The sequence below is a fragment of the Mesitornis unicolor genome, unplaced genomic scaffold (genome assembly GCF_000695765.1).
Source record: "Mesitornis unicolor isolate BGI_N332 unplaced genomic scaffold, ASM69576v1 scaffold12379, whole genome shotgun sequence".
Lineage (NCBI taxonomy): Eukaryota > Metazoa > Chordata > Aves > Mesitornithiformes > Mesitornithidae > Mesitornis > Mesitornis unicolor.
This window is the reverse complement of record NW_010206661.1, coordinates 23,853-50,569: the sequence shown is the minus strand read 5'-3', so window position 1 is coordinate 50,569 and position 26,717 is coordinate 23,853. Positions and strand designations below refer to the sequence as shown.

The following is a 26,717-nucleotide window of genomic DNA, read 5'->3' as shown; positions in this document are numbered from 1 at the left end:
ACTGCTAAGAAGAACAGTGTTGCCAGCATAACCCTTCTAATCTGTGTGAACTTCATCACTATAATCCCTCAGTAAAGCTATCCTAAAAGGAATGTGGCCTGCACGAACTCCTTTAAAAGCAGTTTCTTCCCCTGCTTACACTTAATTCTGGCTTTCCATATTATTCTGGGTTATTGCACTGCTTCTTCAAGTCTTCTGGGAGTTCTCTCTTACTTCTTTTTTAATTACGACCTTTGTTGATAAGCAAGTCATGTTTGTTCATATACTTATTTTGTCAAATGCTGCAGTGTAATATTTAAGTTTTTTACAGATTCCACAAATAGATCATTTAGAACAGCTTGATTATTATCTTGAAGAGTTACTTAAATAAAATGTGGATTTCTCTGGCACTTTAACCTTGTCTTCTGCAGGGACAAACACAACAGAGTTAGGAGATTCTTCCATGCCATATTGTTGTGGTTTAAACCCAGCAGGCAACTGAGCACCACATGGCTGCTCACCCACTCCTCTCTCCCAATGGGATGAGGAGGAAAAAATATAACAAATGATTTGCTGGTCAACCAGTTATGGTCACAGGCAAAAAACAGGCTCAAACTGGGGAAAACAAAACAATTTAATTTGTTACCAGTAAATTAAGAGTAGAACAGTAAGAGATAAATTTCTTAAAGTCAGCACTTTCCCTCACCTCTCCTTTCTTCCCGGGCTCAGCTTTGCTTCTGATTTCCTTGCCTCCTCCCCAGCAGTGGTGGAGGGGGATGGGAAATGGGGGTTGCGGTCAGTTAATCACATGGTGTTTCTGCTGCTCCTCCTTCTTCCGAGGTAAGGAGGACTCCTCACACTCTTCTTCTGCTCGAAACATGGTGTTCATCACACAGGAGACCGTTCTCCACAAAATTCTTCAATATGAGTCCTTTTGTGGGGAGCAGTCCTACACCCAGACCTCTCCAGTGCAAACTTCCCATGCAATCATGACCTTCTTCAGTGGCAACCACCTTCTCTGGCGTGGGGTCCTCCACAGGCTGTAGATCGTTCTTTACTCCACCATTAATCTCCATGGGCTGCAGGCAGGTCAATCTGCCATCTCACCACAGGCTGCAGTGGAACCACTGCTTTGGTGCACTTCCTCCCCCTCCATTCTTCTTGATGTTTTGTAGTTGTTTCTGTCACATCCCACTCCTCTCTCCACTGCTGGCTTCTGCTGTTGGTTTCTGAAGAGCTCCTGGCTCTTGGGCTGGGGCTGCAGACAGGCTTGAGCTTGGGCTGGGGCTGGGGCTGGGCTGGACTAGACTGGCTGGGCCAAGGCCACACAGGGTGTCCATGTGCTACACCCCTCTTAAATACATCATTCTCAGAGGTGCTGATTGGCTTGGCCTTGGCCAGAGGTGTGTCCGAAGTGGAGCCAGGGGAGCTTCTAGCAGCTTCTCACAGGAGCTACCTTTGTAGCCCCTCCTCTGCTACCAAAAGCACCTCACACAAACCCAATACACATGTGAAAGAGATATGTATGTTTTCAAGGACTGAGATGGCTTAGTCTTTGATACTCACATTTATGCTGTCACCTTCTTCAGAAGGACATTTGAAAATGAAAATGTACAAAAAAAATTATTTAGACTCCTGCATTTACAAAAAACCTAATTTTCTATGGCTCCTGAAACCCATGGTTGAAACCTTTGGGTCTTTTCCTGTTGAATACTGCTGTTATTTCTGGGGAAAAAAAAAAGGAACTGCAAGTAACATTTGAGTTTTAAAGCACTTCCTCTTTTTGTTAAACAAGAAATTTGGTAAGTATACACTTGGACAATTCTGTGTTTGCATTTCCAATTACTAGCTATTAAAAATTTAGATTTGATGAACAAATCTAAAAGACTGAAGGTATTGCTACTTCAAGCTACATTTCTTTCATTCGCTCTTCTTGGTTATTACAAATACAGCATTCTTTGCCTGCTAGTGATATTTTCAAATGGAGTATTTCCAAATACTACTTCACGTTTCAGATTTATTCTGTTTTTGTTCAGTATTTTACAAAGATAATCCCTGGTACTTCAGTATTGAAGGCCTTGATCTTATAGCTGACAGCATGTGTTAGCAGACAGCTATTGTTGCTCTAGGGAGTCTGTTGAAAGTGGTACAAAGAAAAATTAGAGATTAGAAAAATCACCTTTTAGTGATAGCTACAGTATATGTCACTATTGAAGTCCTCCAGGCATCCAGGTGCATTTTTTTCCCCATTCTCTCCTTTCTTAGCAGACTGCAGACTGTGGTTTATGCAATGCAGTTATAAATATGTTTCGAAACTGCTATGTACCGCTATACAGCACAGACATTATGACATTACAAATTTCCACAAACAATTTCAACCAGCAGAAGCAGCAGTCCTACATCCCCTTTACTCCTGGCCACCCTTTTCCAACCCTGCTAAATCTGTTCTCTTGTGCAACCCAACATTTTGTGAGACCAAGCAATGACAAATTTTAATAATGTTGTCTAAGGCTATCTATATTTATTAGTACTCAGTTTCATCATGAGCTTTTGACTGGATCTATTCTTGCAAATGCAACCACAAACACACACTGGCCTAAGAGAAGGGAAAGCATGGGATTGAATGAGCAGAGACAGTGGGGGTGCAGTTTTTAGGACAACATTGACTTATGCAAGACTCAGAGACTTGTAGAACTGCTGTTTAAAGACAATGATAAGTTTTTTATGCTTATTGTACAGATGCTTTCAGTATTTTTCAGGTGATCCAGGTCAAATCATGTTGCAGTTTTGGCCTATAAGGTAAGCTCTGGACCACAGTATACACAGAATTAATAAAAATGAAAAGTCAGTTTCTACAAGGCAGCTCCACAAAAAGTATCCAAATATTAAAATGGTGCTAATGGATTAGTCAAAACCTTGTGAATTACAAAAACAAAGGTTTAGAAACTACTCTCAAAGTCTATGTGTGTTGCTTATTCAATATTCATCCAGTTTACATAGCTTTAGCACCACAGATGCCAACGTAAGATGAGAATCAGCATAATCGGTCCTCATGTCCTGCTGAGGATCTGCAAACTGACCGTGCACAAAGTCTGTAATCAGATGATAAAACCATGGTGCACTAAAACTGGGCGCCAGTAATCTTGCTAGGGTGCTATATTTACTTAGTCTATATTGGTAGTGATCTGTAAGAGGTTTAAAGTAGCTCTCAGAGGCAGAGTTGGTGTTTGAAAAATCACTGTTGGGAAGCAAGAGTGAACATTTGGATGAATAAATACTGAAGAAGGTTACCTGGTATGTTTGATGCTATGGGTGCCGCTGGGTCAGCGGATGACATTAATGCTATGGAAATTCACCACTGGTACACAAAATTTATGAAGGAGTGCCCATCTGGACAACTTTGTCTGCATGAATTTAAACATGTCCTGGATCTACACGGACTTACTCCAGAAGCTAACAGTTATGTTGATCAAGTATTTCACACATTTGACATGAATAAGGTAAGAATTAATTCTTAAACTTCCTGGCTTTTATATGGCTGTATAATTTGATGCATTCAGTGACATTTCTCAGAGTGCTGGCGATGCTGACTATTCAAAGGTAATGGAAGTGATTCAGGGGTGGTTCAACAGAAAACTACAGGCAAATAAACATGAGTGGCAAGCAAACAATTTTGAATGCTCCATTCCCAATACATTTTGCCATTTTGAAAACTGCATATTGTCATTCTGATACATGCTGAATAGTTTCTAATCTTTGAAACCTGAATTTTTATAATTATTTTCAGTGTGTGCTAAAAATCCAAGTTTGTATTTATGTAACTCTGCTTGAAAAATCTTTTTTAGAGCAGTAAGTGTTTGGCTGGATCCACAGGTATTAATGCTTTAAGAATATGCAACATAGACACAATATGATTCCTTCTGTCACCTTCTGCCGCTGGATTCATTCCAAGCACCTTCTGTGGCTTAGTTTGGTATCAGTCAATCCCCTTTTTCCAAAGACACATCTGTCTGATTTTGATCCATCATCCCAGTTTTACTGGTTAACATCCTAGGTCATCTCGAAGTCATCCAGTGGCTGTTAGTTGCCTTACTGTCTTATGTTTTCAAACTTGGTGTTCATACAGGCTCCTTCCAGCCATGAGAACAATCCAGAGGACTGTGCGTTGTTATCTTCTCCCTAAGACAAAATAACACTTTCTAACAAATGTTACAAAAGAAGTGGAGTCATCTGTAATTCTTACAAAATTGTTTGTCCTTGACTGAAATAAGGTTTAGGCTGAATTGTCAATACTACACAATCAAAGTCTACTTCCAGCTAATAGAACAGATGGGGCCATTGTGGTATAAAAATTTATTTTAACAAGAATAAAAGAAAAAGCATTAGTGTTCTCTACCCACGCCATTGATCTCAATGAATTCAGAGATGTAATGAAAAATGTGTTATTACATTACATGAATGACTTTAGTGGCAGGTTAAAACTGGTCCAAATTGCAGCCAGAACTACTCCAGACAGTTTCAATTCCCAGAAATGGCCTTTCTGTTCTTTATTATGAAATTAATTATATTTGTTTCAGAAAATGCTGAGACTATAAGGTACCTTGTTTGTTTTTACATCCAATCTTTAATTTCTTGTATGGTGCCCAGTAGACTAAGAATCCCCAGAGTCAGTACTTTTGTTACACCATTTTCTTGTTGGGCGTCTTTACACACACACACACACACACAATTCTGCTTGCTTTTTTGGTATTATGTAATTCTTTCTTACATAATCTTAAAAGTACTGTTCCTATAAAATCAGGTTCACCACATGCTCTTTTCTTCCCCCTACCAATTACCAGATGGTTAAACATACTGGAATTTTATTAACTAGCATCACCTAACACAATAAATGTGGTAATTACAGATGATGAGCAAACTTCTAGTCCACAAACATAGAAACTGACTGACAGAAATTGTCAGCTTACTGTGTTCTTTTCAATTGATAAATCAATGCATTATGTTCTCCAGTAAAGTTTTATCATGCTAACTTTCTTGGGTACCATGCATGGACAGTGTCTCATCTAAGAGAGACAAAAGCTCATCTAAGAACTTTTCCAGTTTAGCTTTAATGTGTACTGCAGAAAGCCCTTGACATTTCAAGTGCTCTTGAAAAATATTTTTAAATATTTCCAAAATTTTGGACAAATGCTTTCAAAGCAACTAGTGACTTGAGGATGTTTCAGAAAATTGAGTCTGCAGCTGGTTTTAGTTACTCTTCAGAAAACTGGAATGTGAAATAAACACATCCTGAGAATTTGACTTCTGTCAAGATTATAGCATACAAGTGCAGGACTGACCATAGGCATTGTGAAATTGAGTGTGTGTCATGAGATAACTAAAGGTATGGAGAAGGAAGAAGAAAGTACCCTTCAAATAGTTTTGTGCCAACAGAAACGCCTAGGAGAACTTGCCACTACTGCTGATATTGATCTATACATTTGAAAATATCCACTGTACTCAGTAAATGATGCACCCACTACAGGCAGAGAGTGTAGAATAAATTAGATACAAAGTTTCGGGGCACAGTTGCTCTCTACCTCTTTATCCCATTCTACTTTCTCTACTAATTGCAGTCTTTGTAATACTATCTGTAATAACAGTTTTCTTCATGTTACAGTTGTGAAGAATACTTTTCTATATCTAGGTTCTTTAGAAAAGTACTCTCTTTTAGAGTACATTTCTGTAAGGAGAAAGTATTTTGCAAAAGTAGCTGGTCACTCTGTGAAGACAAGCCTTAGGTGAACCTGGAACCTGTCTAAACAGGGAAAGAACTCCAAACCAAAAAGGTGGGGAGCTTCTTGAGGTTTCTGGGGTGATTTGGTTGGGGTTTGTCTTTTGGTTGGTTGGTTTTTTACAAGTTAGTAATGGCAGGCCCTCCCTCCCAGTACAAATACTGTAGCATTCATGGAGTATCTTGCTTAAATTAACTGATGAATATTAAGACATATCCCTTAAACTTGTCAGGGTATACAAACATCAGAGTTTGCATGTTACATAGTCCTATCCATCAGTTTCTGATCCTCTTCTCTTGGCAGCTGGGTAGCAGGGACACACCCAGAATGAATGCCCCACTCATGCACAATTCAGCTTTTATTCATTGTTTAAAGCAACAGCTGGCTGACAAAATAATCAAGCACTTTTTTTCTTTTGCCTGGTGAGGATACAGGGCGGAGCTGGGGTACAAGGGTGTGGAGACTGAGGGGATAAAAGACAGTCTGTACAAATCTAGGTTTTTGTTTTGCTGTTCCCAGAAGTGCTTGTTTAATTAATGTTCCATGTTAGACAGAAGAAGAAGTTTCAATGTTTTATCAGTTTGGAACTCTTCCCCCCATTTTAATGAAATTAAACAACGATTTGGCCTTTAGGGCTTCATAAAATTCACTATAAAACTGCTTATGCTAGGCTTATAACTTCATTATTTAATAATGAGATCCCACTAAAGATCTGATATTCATTTCCAGTTCTGCAAGATGTTGTAACAATCCTCCATTAGCTACTGTAACCTGAGGTGTAGATTTTCTTGTATATTTTCTTAATTGAACTGTTGCAGCAATAGGCCCAAGAAAATTTATTTAGAAGGCAGGACTGGAATGGCACATGTAGAATAGTCATATACCTAGAATGGTATAGTCTGTATCCTTTTGTAGTTGGAAATAATACAAAGAATGTGGCATCTACTCTCAGATAAAAAGCTGGTGAGTTTTTCTCCTTGTCCAATTTATTTGTATAATTTAGTGGCTGGAAAGGCTTAAACACTTAGAGAAATTAATAAATTGAACCAGAATGTTTTACCTGACTGTTTTAAAATTTCCTTTTTAAAAATAGAAAAAAAATCTATTCCTGATTAAATAGCAACAGTATAATTTTTATGAAATGGCAACAGAATAACTACAAGATTCAGATACAACACATAGCATCTAGATAAGCTGTAGCTCAGTTTTATTTTTCTCTTGCCTTGAATAAAGTCTTGTGAGAGCCTCACTGAAAAGCCTGTGGCAAACAAGGACCAGGACCTTTCAAGCCACATGCCAGGATTTCATGAGCTTCCCTTTTGGGATTCACATCACATCTGTTTAGTTTGTATATTTATCAGTTGTAATGTATGTTTCCTGTGAAGTCATTCCATGAGGCTTCAGGCTGGCTTAGGGAACCAATCTACGTAAGAAGAAGAATGAGCTGTTGGCATATCAGCTTGCCAAGAGTAACACATATGAGATATTTATGGCTTGGCACTGGCTTTCTCAGTAACAGTATCCTCACACTGTTCTCGATCATTCTGACTATATCGACACTTCTCTAACAAGAGCATGACTTATGTGTAATACAGTCAAAATGCATTTATCTTCTGGGTTCTGGTCTTAATACAGAAATCCATCTCAGGACTCCTTTCCACACTTAGCAGAGCTGAAGGATCTTATTTCAAGATGACTCAGCTCTTCCCAAGTTAGAAGAACCAAGTCTCTTTACCCTCCCTTATACTTCAGGGGAATAACAGCCTACCTGATTTGGTTAACAGAAACTATTTAACTCTTTCCTATGAATTCTTTCTTAACAGAATAAGCAGATAGAATTCTTTTGTGAAAGAAACTACACCTAAGTCAAGTTTATGAAGTGTCTTAACATCTTGCCTACTGCAATGCAATTATATTTTGAAGTTAAGAATTGCAAAGTTAGTTTTCTCTTTTCTTTTTTTCTGAAGTCTACATGGGTTTTTTCTTCTATTACAGGATCAGATTTTGTCTACTGCCATGATGGTAAAAAACAGTGCCAGATCTTTGACATTACTGGATGAGGAAAAGAATTTTGGATCTAATCTCTTGCAGTGTGTATCTGGCATTTAGGAAGTGAGATTTCAAAAAAACAGCAGAATTTTTGGTGTGTTGCATGCTTCTCCCTGAACCTGAAATTGCTGAAGGTGCCTCTACCAGCTTCCAGTTTCTATGATATTGAAAGTGCCGTGCTTTAAATATTCAAATTTCTATCACTGTATTATCTGAAAACCCATCACTGAGACTGTGTGAACAGAACGTGTGTTAAGTGGATTATGCAAATGAAGAAATACAATTACTTTCCAGTGGCTCCCCATGCTCTTTCTGTTTCAGAATTATATAAATGAGCACATGTTCCTAGATCTTTTTACTTTAAGACTGTATGAAAATTATTTATTCATGCTTGGTTTAGACAAGAGGTTAAGTCAAATTCCAAAGTATGTGTTTTTAATTGTAAAGTCATGAAGAGTTTGCCTTCAGTTAAAAAGTCTCCTTCCTGAATTTCACTAGCTCTGATTTGTATACTTTCTTCAGGTTCTGATGTGTGAATTTCACCAGTTTTTGCATTTAAACAACCTGATGTTTCCTGTAAGAGATTATCAGAACATTTATTTCAACTGATAATGTTATGATACTGTATGATCTGTTTATATATTACCTTCCTTCAGCTGGAGGAACACTTACTAGCCCACACCAGAGTCACCATACATATCATTAGTATTTTGTAGGATTTATGATTCTCCCTGTTTTCCGATAGGCTAAAGGCAAAGCCCTCCAAACAAAGCACAGCAACACCATTTCACAGTTTGGGAAGCATTCAAAGCCATCTTAGCCAGCACATTTTTAGTGCAAAGCATTATCTTAGTCAGCACATTTTTAGTGCAAAGCATTGTAAGTTTAGCAAGACTACCGAGGCTGCAAACCTGACATAGGATCTCACATAGTGTGAGCACAAGTTTCACACCTGGACTTCAAGAGAGCCCCTGCAGAAGCAAGTTCAGCCCTGGGAACACTTTAAGGTGTTGAGGTGGCTCTGAACAAAGAGAAGCACCCACCTATTGACAAGCCTGCTTGAGTTCAAACAGGTCATAAGGAAGATCCTGTGGAGTTTCTATTTTTACCTACTCCCGATCTGCAGGGATCTTTAAGAGGTTTATGGCAGTTTTACAGCTCCCAGTTTGTTGGTGAATTCTAGCTGGAGGTGAGCTAGAGAACATAGGAGCATTGCACAAGGCAAACACTGCAGCATAAATGGAGAGGAAAGAGGCAGACAGTACTATGGGTGCAAGAGAATCAGCTGATGATTTTGCTGCAATAGAAAACAGTCAATGGTACCAGAAATTTATGAAACGTTGCCCCTCCAGGCAACTTATTCTTCATGAATTTAAGACAATACTGGGTTTACGTGATATGAACCCTGAATGTTGAGCAGGTGTTCCACATCTTTGACTTGAATCAAGTAAGAAATATTCTTGGACTATTTTCATCATGAAATGTATGTTTTAGCATGAACAGTAAAGGACCTTGGCCTAGTGATTTCAAATAAGAAGCGTTAGGTAACCAGGAATTGGGGTTTTTTTCTCATTAATTTCCAGCAGATGTGCAGCATTACTCAAACTGAGAAAACTGGATTTGTTGGACCCTTCTCAATGTAATTTAGGTTGTTTAAGAGAAGAGCTTTTCAAAAATCTAATAAACAATTTGGATTCCTTGTAGGTGGGGCTAGACAAGAGTCTTAAAGCACTAATGTTCCCCCCTTTCACTACTGGAAGATTGTGTGAATATTTCTGTCTTCGCTCTCCTTTTAAAAAATTATTTCCCTACCTTTTCCAAAGCAAAATCTCTTGAGATCTATTGAGCTGCATTTTTGGACAGTTGCAATGACTCTATTTTTTTTTCCTTTATTACCACTGGTTTTATTCTTATTTGGAAAGTTTTTAAAAGAGTAATAAAGCTAGTTTTACTTCCCTGCCCACCCCTTAAAAAAAGCAACTTTTAAAGCTGAGCAGTGGAAGGAAAGTAGATTTGAATTATTGCCTAGATCAGAAATCAGAAGACCATATTACTTCTTCTAAAAGATAAATAGAAAGAATCAAGAAATGCGGAGGGAAAAGTACAGTCAAAAAACAGGAAGGGGCAGAAATAAGGTAAGTAGATACCAGCCTTCCAGAAGGAGGAAGAAATAAGTGAAATTTTAAACAAAACCAAACAACACAAAAAGTCAAATTAACACATGTATAAACAGGTGGAAATAAGTGTTCAAAGAGTGGAAGGAGGAAACAGCGTCCCATTCCTTCTTACATTAACTGAAAACCTTGTGGAACTGAAAAGCAAGCTGTGGAGAAAAAGTGCTGAAAAGATAGTTAAAATCTTAGCAAGAGATTAATTTTCCATCAGAAACAGAGCTGATCCTTGGACCAAAACAACACATGGGAATAATAGCGGTAGTTTCCGCAGCAGGATTAAGAGGGAGAGGAGGCTGGCAATGTCAGCCACAAGATCCAGCCCCTCGGGATCTCTCTCCGCAGGGCTGGCCTCTCCCACTGGCCCACAAAAGCACTTGGACAGGAATTACCAGACAGAAATATCACTGGGCTCTTTAGCAGCCGCAAGAAACTCTTGCCTTGCTAACCGGAGCCACTAGGAGATGCAAGTTGCTCAGAGTCTGCTCGGTTTGTGAAAGACTTCAGCCACCACGAAGGAGACCATCTCCAATCAAAACTACACTACCTAATTACGGAAAACAGTCTCTCCTTTTAATTAAATGTTTACTGATGTCTCTTTCTCTTGGTTTAGTTTTTCCGTTTCCAAAACGCTTAACTCAGTGGATTTTATTGCTGGTGGGAAAAGAAGAAAAAAAAAAAGATGATGATGATGATAATAATAATAATAACAATAATAATGATAATAATAATACAATGATATATAATAATATGATAATAACAAATAATAAATTATGCTTTAATATCCAAAGTTCTTCCAGATAGCTGTACTGTGTAGGCAGATAAAAACAGGAAGCTAGGATTTAGTTGTTTAAGGATCTGTATGTAACAATATTAACAGGAAAAATCCAATTTAAGCTGAAATTCTTTATGAAAAAAGCCTGTGGCATCAAAATGTGATGGGGTGGGAGTTAATTCAGTGATATTACCCTTAACACAAAGATTTGGGGGATTTTTGAAACAAGAATTTATTAACTTAAATTACTTTTTATAATTTTTAACTAATGGTAGCTACAGATGGTTGAAAATCAAGTATTGAAATTTTTTTCAAAATCAAGAATTTTGGATGTTCTCTCCTCCCTTCCTCCCCAGATTATCAGTAAGCAAAAGTTCAGAGCTTTCTTTTCTTTATTTCTCCCAGTTGGAGTCAGAACATTTCACTGGCGTCTCAGATTTTCCCTGGATGAGAGGACTGTTTCTCTTCATTTCTAATAAGACCACTTAAAAGTAACAGTTTAACAGTCATTACACTGGCTCCCTTTGTCCTTAATCAGAGGTTGTTGCTCCCACTTGCAGTTCCTTGAGGTCTACAAGGCAAGGCACAGCCCACGCTCTTGCCAACCCTGAGTTCAGTGTATTTGCAACAGCTACAAAAAGAAAGTATTTCTGACTTCTCCTGACAGAGGAGGATGCATGTCTTTGGCAACTAGAAAACCTGATGAAAACAGCTTCAGGAATAGGTGCCCATTGTGTTAAGTCTTTAACTCCAAATGGAAAACTTAAAGTTGGTATCTCAGAGCACTCCCCATAATCATTAAAATGAAAACAACTGCACTACAAAGGGTTCTGTGGGAAGTATAAGATTTGTTATTTCATTATGCATGGTCTGCTGGTTATTTATAGATACCAGTACACTGTAGCATGTGTGGCTAACAACACCCACAAAATCACATCTGTAAGTGGTTAGTTTAATGGCAAAAAAAAAAAGCCTAGGCTAGACTGTTCACAACTAAGATGAGCACAATTGCTTATCTCATCACCAGGACATGTATCATTGTGCTACACTTATAATCTCCAAGTCAGGAATAATGAATCAGTACTAGAAAAAGGAAATGGACATAATAGCCTTCAACAGATGTATTTTTCAATGATGACTGCCTTCCGTTTCTGTTTTAAATCCATACACAAACACAAGGAGTTCATTGCTTGTAGAAATAGGCATGCTTGTAAAAGCAGGCATACGAGGAATGTGATTATGAGCTAATGAAGTCGTGTCAGTGCTTGATCAGTGTTTTCAAAGAGAGCATAATTAAGTGATTGTATATATGTTCCTACACAGTTTACTGTGTATGCCATGGTTAAAATGCCATAAAAAGCTGCAATGACCTCCCTTTTCCTCATCCTCATGCTTAAGTTAGGAGGAATTTGGTGAGTCCTCTCCTCTCAGGCAGGGGTTGCCGGAGTCAGAACATTTATTGGCCTCTCAGATTTTCCCTGGATGAGATCTTTCCCTTCATTTCTAATAAGACCACTGAAAAGTTTAACAGTCATCACAATGCCTCCTTTTTGTCCTTAATCAGAGGTTGCTGGTCCCACTTGCATTTGGGGAGGAAAGTCATTGGAGGTTGTGACCTGCTAAGAAACTTGCCTCCTCAGGGCAAACACTTTCTAGTTTATGAAGGAAAGGAAAACAATTCTTAAAAGCAAGCTACCATTCTGATGAAGATACAGGCAGAGGAAAGCTGAATTTAGATGCTAAACACTCATTCAAATACTTTTAAAAAGTGTAGGTGGGCTATAGGAAGATGAGACTTTCAAACCTCCATGGGGAAAATTTTCTGACAAGCATAGGCCATTTCAGTTCTTTCTTTTTGACCGATTTTGTATCCTGTGCAGATGACTCACTTTCATTTGGGAAGCCTAGGTGGTCCCCGTGAAAACACCTCACTCAGGTTTGCTTGAGCTGGAAGGTAGGTTACATTTGCCTTAAGAGACAGAAATAGACTCTGAAGCTGGCTGGAGATGAGTAGTCATGTGCCTGTGAGGAGCTGGCAGCGATATTAATAGAGGGAGATGGCACGACAGTGGGAAGGACACTACGCTTTTATCTCAGCTGGCTAGGCAGGGACATGGGAATGCCTGCAATGGTGCTTTCTGTGGTCCTGCCCAGGTAGTTTCCCTCTGCAGCTGAAACAAGCAGCAGCAGATGTCTGTATGCACTCAGCACCAGTACGACCGAGCATCTGATAGCAGTGGAGTGCAGGGAGGAAAGGAAATAGAAGGACAGCGAGATGGGGCAAGGTCTAGAAGCACGAGCTTGGTGACGTAGGAGAGAGAAATGGCATTTTTCAGAGCCATCAGTAGGTAGAAATTGCTGAGGAAGAAAAAAGGGAATGGGGCCGGAGTGAGCCACAGAGGGTTAAAAAATCAAGAGGAAAAGATAGAGTTTATTGGCAAAGATGACACAAGTTTTAGATAAAAAAATCTGTAGATAAGCTTTTTATTAAAATGCATTTAAAATATGGCATTTGCCACTTTAAGCACTAGCAGTCGTCTTTTCTGTCTTACACTTCAAACAGGTAGCATTCAGTTGAATCTATCAGAGTGGAAAGATGTGACCTCCTTGTCTCACAACACAGGGATTTAGTATCTGCTGCTTTCATAATACCCAAAAGAAAGAAAATGACATCTTTATTATTTTATTTTTCTGCCATTTTTTTATATCAAGGCATTTCTTGATCACCCTGCTTTGAAGTGTGGTGTTTTGGGTTTTTTTAATTAAAAGAGCAACTGCTATTTTCAATCTCTGTCAAAAGACTACCTCTTTCTTTTCACTTTTCAAGAAATCTAGATAATATCATGCCTTCCAAAAGTGATGAGATTTTATGCCATTTTCAGAGCAGGATTCATGAGTTTGATTTTTTTTCCCATGTTTCCCTATAGAGACAGTTTTGCTTTACATGCAGTGTGCATTTTCTGTGTGCCCCATGGTTTTGCAGTTTAGCAACAGTCTGTCCATGAACCAGCAATCTTCTTTATTACAGTACTCTCATTGTCAGTGCCAGTACATAGTCTTACTGTTGCCTATTTGTATCTTTTTCCTAATTCCCAGAATGTACAGCCTCCAGAAAGCTTCTTGGCATCTCTAATGTAGATATCAATAGATACTGTAATTTTATCTTCATCTTTTAGCATCAGTTCAGTTTGCTATTTGATTCACTGGGCTTCCCATATACAAACTAGTCTCTATACCCTTTGTTTCAGAGTCCTTCAAAATGGGTTTGCTATATTAATTTCATCAGCTCAGCTCCACATTGTTATGAATTTTTCTATTTTATTTGTAGAAGTAGAAATGTTCTATTGCCATTGGCTTCAGGAACAGGTGACGGTTTGACTGTGAGTTTATTAAGTGCTATCAAACTATGTAGTGGGTTATAAATTTTAGTCTTTTTGTGCTCCATAAAACTCACCTTCCTTTCTTTGTCAGGTGTAATATCAGCTATTATATACTATTCCAGTCCCCCACTGGGAGTGAGAGATGCTGTAAGACTGAAGTATAAATCTGATCACTTTTCCCCCAGGCATTTCTGCTGTCTTTTACAGGTATTTTAGTTATTGTTATTAAACTAAAGAGATCCTGAAAACAGGTATTAAATTAAAGTTGGAATGATTTCAAAGTAACATTCTCTTGTAAGTTTTTTACCAGAATGTACAAAACCTGACAAAAATCTAAGACCTTATCTTTGAGTCAGTGCAGTGTTCCCTCTCATGTGCCTCAGCCACCATGGGTACACTTCCCCAAGACTTGCTATTTGGAAGCAAGTAGCAGTAGTGTGGTTTTTGGGGGGAGAAAATAGGAGGGAGGGGAGAGGGATCAGTAGATGTGAGCAACTTCCAAGTTCCTTATGCCTACATAGGATCCTGTGAACAGTGTAGAAGGTCCTGTGAAGAGATGTGAGAGAGCTTTCACCTTCCAAGTGGAAGAGATGAGAGAGGAAGGATGACTAGCACTGGGTGAGTTACTGATGGACAGTACTTACCTGATCATATAACGAAGAGTTTGCAGCCTAAGACGTGTTACCGGTGCCCTGTCTTTCTCTGGTGTTTAACACGATATAACTGGTCATTGCTTTAAGAGCAGGGCATGATGGCCGATGCAGAAAATTCAGGATTTTTGTCAGACTGTGCATACACAAGAGGTTTGTCTACTCATTTCCTTTCACCCGCCTTGTCCTTGCTTTCTTTTCATTCACCCTCACTACTCCAGCTGGCACTCACCTGCAGATGAGATGCATGCACCAAATGTGTCCCCAGCCTTGCTCAGTCACTGGGATCACACAGCACCTCTAGGGCTCAGATATGGTCTCTGGGGAAAGGCAACACACCAACCTGCATGTGACCTGTGTATGTACCTGCTGTATGTGCTTTGCCTACTGAACCAGTTTTGACTAAACCAATGGCAATGTCTGGATCTTCCTGTTTAATCTTCAAAAGTTCATGGGCACTTCAGGAGTGTTCAAGCCTTACTCGTATCCCACATTTGGAAGCATATAATATTAAACTTAATTATGTCCTTGTGGAAAGAGCTCTACCATAGCCAGTGAAGAGTATTGGAGTCCTCAAAAATTGACCTGATCCTATAAAATATTGATTGCTCTCTGGCTTAAGTTGGGCTGGATGGAGGTTGCCACTTTTCATGAGGCAGTCAGCCCCTCACAGGACTGTGCTCTTTAACTCCACCATGTGATTATAAACACAAAGGATAACTGAGTGGGAGTGTCTGCTCCTGCATCTCTACCATCCTATAGTTTTACACTAGTATTTATAGCTCCAAACTTGTCCATGGTATAGTACTGCTCCTGAGCTGCTCATCTCCTTGTATAGAAGCTAATCAGTACAGAAGTATAATTGATACCTAACCCGTTCCCTGACCTAATAGAGGAAGAAGGAATTCAGCTCCTGAAAGCTGTAAAGAACAGGACTACAGCACTGACCAACAGCAAGGAAACTTGTATTTCATTCACCTACCAGACCAAGTTGATTCTTAAAAGCATTACTGTAAAAGATTCTGCTCCAGTTTTGTCATGAGGTTGGTAGTCAAAATTGTATGATTTATCTGAGGACCTGTGTTGAAAGGGGAGAAATAGGGAGCAATTGCACACAAATACAAGATACCACACAGCATATTCAAGATAAGAAATGCTTCAAGGAGGATTCCTAAGGGCTCTGTCTTTAGAAAGGCTTAATCCACCTACAATGGAGAGAATATAATAATGGGCATGTCTGTACTCCCAAGATTTTCCATTCTCATTTACAGCATATATTGTAGCTATTCCTTACAGTCAATCTAGGATTAGACTTTTATGTGTTGATAATGGTTTGCATATAATTCAAAGTCAATCACTGTGAGGATCTCCTCATTTTTCTTTTTCTAATATGCATGTTTGCAGTCAGGGGAAAAGTCTGGATTTTCATGAACTATAAATTAAGCGTGGCTCTCTTCTACGTTAGCCACATTCTGAAATCCCATCTGGTAGAGAACTGGGCATTAAAGGTAATCTCACATGAGTACAGATAGTCACTAAATAAAAATAGAAACTTACGTTGTAAGAGGTTTACCGTCGCCATTTAAATGCAGCATTTGCCTGAGTTCTGGTCATGAGCAAGACTGAATCTAAGAGATATAAATGTGAATAGAAAAACAAGAGACACTTTCTGCGTAGTAACATGGGCGCCCAAGAATCATTACCAGGTGATGGCTCTGCCATAGAGATGCACCATTATTACAGCAAATTCATGAGAGAATGTCCATCTGGGCAACTGAGTCTGCATGAATTCAAGAAACTCCTTGGTCTGCAAGGGCTGGATCCACAGGGAGATTTATACATCAAACGAGTGTTTGAGATCTTTGATCTGAACCAGGTAAACCTTCTTTTCTTTATTTCTTTAATATCATACTATTGCTTTGTTTGTGAGTTGTAGCCTTAAGGCTCCTCTTTGTACCCTGCTCACAAAACCGCTGTTGTGGACAGAGTTGCCATTATAGTGCACTAGAGGTGAAAAAGTGGGACTGTGCTTTGAGGGCTTTGAGTAGGACTCTTGTTAGTACTTCCCAGAGGCACTTTAAAAACGTCAAGAAACAATTCTGAAAATAGGATGTAATTTGCAGTTCACTGGTTATTCTTCTATCTTTTGCTTGTCCTGCATTTGTATGTAAGCATATGAAAATATTGGTATGCTCAAATACAAAGCTAGTAAGATTTTACAGCAATGTTTGGCAGAGAGGAAAATACAGTATGCACTTAACCGATGATGAAGTGCAGTGTAATTAAACAGTTTTGTCCAAAGTACTGTATTGAACCTGTGGCAGAGAGGAAAATGTAACTCAGATGAGAAAATCACACACAGTGCCCAAATTATAACACCAAGCAGACTTCTGAATGAAGCAGCTTCTCCAGGCTAATTTATACTCACTGCTACTGCAATAACTGCTTGTGATTGCCATCAGCTCCCTGTAATGAAGCTGGCTCCCAGACAGAAAATAAATATATTTTCCTTAGGTGTACAGAGATGGCCAAAGCCATGGTCATCTGGTACTTGTGTGTAGCACCTTTCACTAGTTGTAGAAGACCTTAGACCATGTGGTTGTGAATGGAGAGGGCAAAAGACATCAGAGAATCTAACACCTGACAGGCTGGCAGACAAATGTGGGCTGTTTTCTTGGTATGTCTTGAGCGCTTTGCGAGACCTTCAGATTCTGGACTAATGCAAAAGTGAGGAGAGTGAAATAAAAGCAGGTTTCAGAAAGAGCATTTGTTAACCTCTAGTTGCCATGGCCAAACACATTTAAAACAAAATGAGAACCCTCTGCTAATCGTTGCTTCTCTATCTGGTGTCTCAGAGTTGTGTCAACTTGCTCTGCAGGCTGACTTCACTCTCATGTGTGAAATAGTCAAGTTGCCAGATAGCAAAGCAACTTTTCCCATAAGAAGTAGAGGGTAGATGCCTGGGGGGACTTAATACATATGTTTTAAACATGGAGGGACAATATGTATAGTGTAGGAGACAGAGAGGCAGGAGGAGCTGCACCAGGATTGTCAGCTGGAGAACATTCATGGCCAGTGACAGAAAATGTGATCCTTGAATGCCACTTGGAAGGTCTTAGCATAGCACCTCTTCCAGTCCCTATAGATATCCCTTCCCCCACCCCCCAGGAGTTTCATACCTAGGTTTGCGGCCTTCAGATCTCTGTGTAATGTGGAGTTGAGCTATGGTTACAGCAAGGAGATCCCAACCTGCAGATTAGCTTCCAAGCTAAAAGAAAAATAAGGGAAAAAAAACCAAACAAACAACAACAGAAAAACAATGTAGAGGAATGGGTATTAAACAGTACAGCAGCTGGGAATAAAACTAGAGCATATGAAAGCTCAGAAATCTATGCTTATCACTAGCCTGTGAACATTTGTAAATGTATGTTAGGTATTGAGAGGATCAGCTTTGCCAGGGAAGAGGTCAGGCAAACATAACTAAATCTGACATATTTGAGACCAGCAGAGATTTTTATTCAGAATTAAAATGGAAGGCAGCAATTTAAGATGTATGATTTATATCCTGAGCCCACAACAACTTTTTACAGAATTTTACAGATTTTTTGTATTTTAATTTCTATTCAGCATAATTGCATTCTGTTACCATGCAGTCTTTGTTTCTAACATTAACAGCACTCTGTTTTCATAAGTTTAATTGTATTTTTTCCTTTATTACCAAGACTGATGACCACTATTTTTAAGGCACAATTTTAGAAATAACAAGCATCAATCAAACACTTTTCACATATAAGGCTATGATGGTTTTTTATGTAGTTAAGCTGGGAAAAAAGTGGCAACAGACCAGTCTCTTAGGGAAGGAGAAAGGGACGTTGTATGTTATTGATGAGGTAAAATAAGAGGATCTCCTTATTCCATACGTTCTCTTTTTGTCCTGTACCCATTCTACAGCTTTTTCTGCTCCCCAGGGTTTTTGGCAGAACTGTAGGCTTTGATCCTGAAAAGTGCTTTCAGTTAAGCACAGATGTGTGAAGAGTGGTCAATGGATGGCTGACTGCGAGTATCACACTGCGGGCTCTGAAATGGCAGCTATGATTGTACAAATAAGGGGCTATTACCCTTCCATGGCATTATGTAGAACATTTAGGCACTGTGCAACATTAAACAAACTATAATCTTTCATCTCCAAGCCATGGAAGTTAATGGATGCAAGTGGTTGCATGCATAACACACAAATCCAGAAATAATTTGGTCATTTGAGTTTTTGCTTACATTCAGTTCCTTTCAGTACTATAGCAACTTCTCAGGTTTGAAGATCAAAATTTTATTTTCTTTGCTGTTATATTCTTCTCTGGTTGTTGCTTTCTAATAAAGAGGCCATTATCCCAGCGAGTGGTGAAGTATACAAAACTTCTTATTTCCTTTTTCTTTATAGTACCCTTTATATAGAAGTGCTGTTTAGCTAGACAGCTAGCAAACTTGAACCTTCTCCTATGCTTCCCCCAGCTGACTTTTATATGATCTGATTTTTTCCTTATCTAACTTTTTGTGGCCAGATAATACCATGGTTTAATAGTAGTGCTTCTACAGTTTGAAATTGTTACAATTTCTATTGCTGAAGCTTATATATAAAAGCATCTAGTTTTGGGACTAGTTTACAGTTGATCTAAATCTAAAGAAACTCATTCTGGGAAACTTAAGTAATTTAATAAGGTCTTCCACTCTTAGCATAAAATATATTTTTCTCATGTAGGCTTCTGTTTTCTCACAAATAGGAATCTGCTCAGAAAGCTCTGCTAAAGTGTTTAGGCCAGAGGTTAATCTACGATTCCAATTATAGCAGCCTAATGCTCCTTGAGTTAAGTTGGGGTCATCCATGCTTGGAGGCATTCCATCCTAGAATAAGATGAAAAGGTACATAGACTTTATGTTTCATGTATGCATGCTTTAAAACCTCTAGCAGGTAAGGTGTTGAATATTAGCCTCATAGGATGCCAGTGGGACTTGGCAGGGTGGGTTAATGCAGTTGTGAATAGCATTTCGCCCCTTTGTTAGCGTTGTTGCTTCCAGCTGAAGTCTGTTACAGACATCCTTCTGCTACTTAGGTTTTCCATTTTTAGAAAGCAACTTGCTTATAAACTGGAGTTAAAAAGGAACTATGGCAGCATGGCAGGTTTTTTTGACAATGTGTAATAGATTGAAAGCCTAGTCGAAGCTTGTTTCACTCAAATCATCCATACAAATGCCAACAGGAATTCAGTTGCAAGCCATACCTTATCATTCCCTGGATTTCTTTAGGTTGGAGATAATAGAGTAGTTCAGCTCCCCACTCATGGAAATGACTATTGTCAGTGGACGTGCAAGAGGGAGGGGTACCTCTTCACAGTACAATTAAATGTCGTGCAGAGACGGAGGTTACCTCCGGTCTTGGCAGCAGGCAGACCACGTAAGCTCAGAGCATCATGCTAATGTACTGTGCCAAAGAGGCAACACCACTGTGGCTGTGGGGCTTCTTGGACTCAGTTATTTTGCATGTTTATATGTGGCAGAGCACAGTACTGTACAGGTATTCACACCTCTGGCTCAAAAGAATGCACCTCTTCAATGCATAGAAGTTGTTTCCAGTCAGTGCCTGTTTATATTGGAGATAGTGACATAGGCTGTGTCCTAAAAGCTTTCTTCTCAGGAACATACTAAATAAATACTAAATATTTCTGGTGTGTCTCTTGTGCAGGCCACCAGCTGTTCCATAATTAAATGGCCTTATATACCAGCTATGCAGACGTCTTTAATTTTTCCATGTTTCTTATAAACGGATTCTATGTCAAGACTTTTCATCCTTTCCTTGACATCTGTGGGATGCTTTGCTAGTAATTAAATAAACACCAAAAAAAACCCTAAATAAATAGGCTAGTGAAGTTTGAAAGTTGTCCTTCAGCATTCTTAGCTCCAGTGAAAAATAAAGATGCTGAACGTTCAGAACTGTAATTGCAAAGTTAACTTTCCCTGAGGTTATCATGAGGAGTGCAGTGGGTAGCATTTAAGCAAACATCTTATTCATGACTCATACATTAATACTTGTAAGCATTATTTATACAATAGCATTGGCAGTATAATAAATGGAGGGTTTATCTTTTGCTACAGCTTCCCAATGAAAACCGTCAGAAATAATGTTATTTTCTAAACACAAGTGCAATAGAGTTCATTTTTAAAAGATTCCCTTTATTAGGTCATTTTAGGGAAAAATTATCTCAGTCTTCTTTACCCTTAAGCTATTTGAGATACAAACACGAAAAAGCTGCAACCACATACCAGTAAACTGAATTCCTCCTGCTTTTTTTATTCCCTCTGCATCAAAGTCCATGCATAACTGTCATGCAGTCCTAGTTCATGCAGCCTCCTGATGAATTGTAGAGAGGAAGCAGTTATGTTTATCTCCAATACTTCAGTAGTTGCCAAGTATACTGATGTATATTTGGTTTTCTGTGAGAATATGTATCATATTTCAGAGAGATAGCTTTCAAAGTGAGGTTATACCAGTGTTAAAGGAGAGAGCATCTCTAGAAAAATAATGTCTGGTGTATCCATGATATATTAGAAGTGTTAGTTGCTCTTAAACAGAACTAAGGAAACTTTCTATAGTCAGCACTGCTACAATTTAACATTTATTCTAAAAAGTCTTTTTTCTTTAAATCAGAAATGCAGATCTTCATTGTCATTCACTTCCAATGGCTTACAAATAGGTCTTGCCACCACTAAAATTAAAAATTGAACCTGTACGAATTGATTGATTGATTGACTGGGTTCTTATGACCTGTGAAAGACAAAATTTGCATAGCCATTTAACATGTGAAGTAATGTACTAAAAACGGGATGCAGCTATTGCAGTTCTCTTATTGCTTATTTTGGTATTAATTGAAACCAGCTACAGGAACAAGTGTCTGTTGCTTTCTAAGAAAATTGGATTTTAAAAGGTGGGATATACTGTGAAAAGTAAATAATATTAATAGGTATGTGGCACCCAAGGAAAATTATTCAAGTTCAAGGATTTCCTGTTAACATTTTATAAAACATTGGAAAAGTGCTCAACAAAGAACAGTATTTTCTGCTACACTTCTTATTGAGAGAAGAGCCACAAGGATGGTGAGGGGTCTGGAGAACAAGCCTTATGAGGAGCGGCTAAGGGAACTGGGGTTGTTTAGCCTGGAGAAGAGAAGGCTGAGGGGAGACCTCATCACCACCTACAACTACCTAAAGGGAGGTTGTAGAGAGGTGGGTGCTGGTCTCTTCTCCCAGGTGATGGAGGATAGAACAAGGGGAAACTGCCACAAGCTGTGCCAAGGGAGGTTCAGGTTAGAGAGAAGGAGGAAGTTCTTTACTGAGAGGGTTGTCAGAAGCTGGAACAGGCTGCCCAGGGAGGTGGTGGAGTCACCATCCCTGGATGTATTTAAAGAGCGAGTAGACGAGGTACTTAAGGATATGGTTTAGTGGGTAGACAGGAACGGTTGGACATGATGATCTCAGAGGCCTTTTCCAACCGAGCGATTCTGTGTCTGATTCTGTCTGTGTGAGAGAGATAAAGTTGGTAAATGCAGAAAAACGGATACTCCACAGCAAAAAGTTTAAGAAATCTTTAGATAAGAAGCCACCAACTGATGTCAATCTTTAATCATCTTTCTAGTTTGGGCTTTTTCATTTAAAATTTAAAGTACTTCTGTGATAAACTAGAGTTCATCTGACATCATTATGCTGGTTAGAATTATTAAAAATATTTTAAAAGGAATCAATTTTAAAATCCAAGGAAGAAAGTTAAAACAGGCTGTTTGATGTAGAACAGATAAAAATGCAAATATGTGTTACTGAAAAAAAACTTTGTTGTGCATAGAAATGACTAAATCTCAAGCTACTTTTTTTTGGCTCTGAAAAATAAAAGCTTCCTTTCACTCCTCGTACTTTGCACAATGTTGACAACTGTTAGGGGGCAGAGCACTATTCCTTTTTTTCCTCATCCAAGCTCTTTTCCTCATCATCTGCTGTCCCACTCCGTCTTTATAGTTCTGATTTTCAGGTAGACACCTGATGCTGAAAAGCATCAGGTTCTGTGTTCTGGCTATAAATAGATATTATCCTCTCTGGTTATAGACCAAGAATGAGATTAGTCCAGAATATCTTCCCCAGTATTGTAGTAGAAGGAAATGCAAATGACTGGGCCATTAAATTCTCTACTAAAGGAGGGGGTGCACCTCATTCCAAGAAAAGCCTGCAAATGTTCACCGAAAGATGTAATATTTTTCAGAGATGTTTTGATGATTAATGTAACTCATCCTTTGTTTGACTTTCAGTTTTTTTCTCCCTCTAGTTTTCTCCCCTTCTTCAGAATTGTGAGAGACAGAGGAGTATTATTTTCATTGGTATGAGGCAACCAGTTGCTAGAGATTCTACTGAAGATGCTATTTTGTTAAAGACTGACATGGCCCAACTACGCAATGGTTATGTAGCACTATGTGATAGTTGCCTCTGCATTCTTATTGAAGGCTTGAAGAGCCTCTCTGCTAGAGAGCAATACTTCAAACACTACCTGGAACATAAATATTAAGTCTTTACACCTCTTATGGGATTAAATATAATGGCTCAGGGCATCTTTGCTAACTCTCCTTTGCTGGAAAATTTGATCTTCAGCTGGGCTTCCTTTCTCAGATTGTCTTGCTCTGATGTGTCCCCAGGACCAAGAATAGCTGCCGTGATATGAATTGTCAGGCTGCCTAAGGAACTGCCTAGGCTGTTTGCTGCATCCTTACATGTTTGCAGGCATTACAAAGTTGACACAATCAAACTCGGTGCAATAGTTAATAGTTATTCAAAGCAGGGTAAGAGAGTATGGTAAATATAGAAATATGTTCCCAAACTTTCCTTGACAACTTTCTGCTTTTGTATCCTAAGTCTTCAAATAGTTGTGCAAATATAAGTTCAGCTGCACACATAATTTTAGGGATGCCTTCAGATTGAAATGACTCTCTGGACAAGTACATTTTTCTCAGCTTAATCTAACCAACCAGCTTAACCATGGCAGTAATGTTGCAGCAGCAACATCTGCGTTACACACTACACCATGGGGCCAAGAGCCACATAAGCTGGTATTACGGTTGACAAGACATGCTACATTTTATTCTATCTCTGTTCTGTGGCTCTTATGTTGGACCAGCCCATGTGGATAGCACTACCACTTTGTCCAGAGAAGTCTACCTCTTGCCTTTTCTGGTTTTGAACTTTTGTTCACTCTCATAATTAGCTCTAATTAGTCTCCACAACAAGAAACATTTACTTTTCTTTTCATGACAGTCATAGCTATCACATTGTAGTCAGCAATAAAAAGCCTGTGTCAAGACATTAATCAGCTCCTAAACCAAGGGCTAGAAGAAAATAAGAATCAAGGTATCTATTAGCCAGAAAGAATTCTTCTATCAGAAGTAACAAAAGCTACAGCTTTTACTTCCTGAAATATTCAGGCTTTTTGGAGTGGATGTGGACATGTGCATGTACAAAATTTTTTCCCATTAGTTTCAGACACAATCCAACAAAGGCAACAAAAACAACAAAGCCAAAGCATTTGCTTCTCCTTAATCTGGAGTAATGTTGCATAAAATTATCTCAAATGTCAAGTAACTAGCCTGGTTATTGTAAATAAAGAGGAGGTTAAATTATGCTTTGCTGTGTTCAAGGCTGTGTAGTTATATAATTTTTGTCAGGATGCTTAAGTGCCTTTGAAAGCTACTGTAACTTTATAAAGAAACCATGCATTATAAACTATGTTCTACAAATATTTCACCTGGTTCCATGAAATACTATTTATTTACAGACTGTCTTAAAGAATGGCTTTGTTCTACTTCTTAACTACCTCCAGAATTTTTTTACATCCAATTTTATATACTGCTTCCAAAAAGGAATCTATTACTTTGTAAGGACTTCCCTCAATTATTGGTGCAGTTTCACAATCTTAATTTTGTTTTCTAATGGTTTGCCACAGGACTTACTGCTGTGATAGTACTTATGATATAATAATGTGTTATTACCAGCTAAAAGCCTACGTTAACATTATTGTTAAAATCATCACTTGCTTAATTTCAGTACAGTTGAGTTCTTGATTTGATGGTACAAGTAACGATCTAAAAGTTTTAGGCCATAGGTAATTTCCCAGTAGTGGCAGAGCACCATCAAACATGGAAAGCTGATTCTTTACATGGGATATTAAAGTGAGGTCTGCCTCAGATTTCTATTACAGTATTGCATAATCCAGTGGCATTTTTTTGCATTTCAAAAAGGATAATCTCAACGTCCAAGAAATTTTCTCTTTAAAAACAAGATTTTTAAATATTAACGTAGCGAAGTGCTATTAAGCAAAATTTCAGCAGAATTTACCTGTCGTGATGCTTAGCTGGATAGGATTAAGCTGTGCAATGAAGCAGCAGTACTCACAGTGCACGCCATGGAGGGTCCTCACCTCATTGAACAGCCTCTTCCTTGCCACCCGCGCACAGCATGTCCAGGCTCACTGCATTTGCAATACAGATTTGCTGTACTTGGGCAGCAGGTCCATCACACTGTCCATCATGTCCACACATCATGTCCAGATCACAGACATGGTTTGTGTGTGGTGCAATACCAGATGTACCACATCCACCAAAGCTTTGGCACCTGGCAGTCGTAAGTCCCCTTTCACACTTGGACCCAGCACCTGAGATCCACAGGTTAAGACAGCCCAGCCTGGAGGTCCTGTATGAAGTTGCAATGCCAACTATGTTGCACAAGAGACCTAGAGAAAATTAATCCCTGCACTGGATACAGAGAAATTAGTGGCAAAGAGTACTGACAATAAAAATTAAGCACTTAGAAGTTTGGTCAAGTGATTCCTTGGCTTAACGTTCTCTCCTTGTTTTTTCTTTAATGCCGATTATATTTGTATGACATACGCTTTTACTGAATGTCCTGCATAAACAAATATAGCAAAACTCAATGTGAGTCAGTATAGAAAGGGATGAATATGAAAGAATGAAGTTCAATTTTAAAAATAATCTTCATGGTCTACACAGTCTCCCACTGAGTTGTGCTGAGTTTCTACGCTCCCTGTACACAAAAGGTGTAAACACAAAAGAATGTGTTTAGAGTTGTCTCATCTGCAGTTACTCAGTGACCAATATTATGTGATATATTCTGAACTCAAGCAGTTACATTTTTCTAACAACAGATGTAGGGTTTCTTTGAAAATTCTGGTTAAGTGTAAACAAATTACCATGTACTCTGCAGCTTTCACTGAGCTAAAAAAGCACTTGGAGCATATTACTGCCATTACCAGCTAACACTGTAATTCTGTCACATTACCTGAATAGGGAATGAAGATTAACTTTGTACAATTAATCTTAATTATTTTTAAATACTACTTGTTAAATTATGATGTAGATAAAGGAGAAAGTAATTTTAATAAGAAACAGCTCAGGAATCTGCTTATTGTATTTAAAGAAATTGTAAGTATTTTTTAAAAGTGCAACTGTCTTTTTTCTATTTATTTCCTTTATAATTATGAATAAAGCAGTTAAAGGCTACTCCGGGTTTACATTTTCTTCTTTTCCCCTTTTATCATGTAAGTGTTGCTTTGAAATATCCAAAACTGTGCAACCATGATTCATACATTTCTTGGTTACGAGATTGGTGAACCACACTATGTAAATAATAATTGCAAAAAAAAAAAGAAGCAGAATTGGATGATCTATTTTAACTAATTTGGCTGCAAACTCATGTAATGACAATAAATTGGTAACTGCTTACTTGTGACAAAACATGATCTACAGTCTCATTTCTTACAGAAATAAAAAATGCCTACTAGGTAAAGAAGGTAGAGAGTATTAACTTTTTCCTTTCCTAGATCCTTTATCTGAAAATACCTA

General features: G+C 38.5%; 1 protein-coding gene across 2 annotated transcripts in view; it reads left to right on the top strand.

Moving 5' to 3' along the window:
* The first annotated feature begins 3,287 nt into the window (after positions 1-3,287).
* Positions 3,288-26,717, top strand: part of LOC104546460 (guanylyl cyclase-activating protein 3-like) — a 34,481-nt gene continuing 11,051 nt past the window's right edge. The window contains exon 1 of one of the 2 annotated variants that reach the window (XM_010191858.1): positions 3,288-3,479. In XM_010191858.1, the coding sequence (XP_010190160.1) occupies positions 3,288-3,479 (192 nt within the window). Of the gene's footprint in view, positions 3,480-16,459; positions 16,655-26,717 lie in introns of those variants that run through there. The other variant, XM_010191857.1, reaches the window with a different exon arrangement.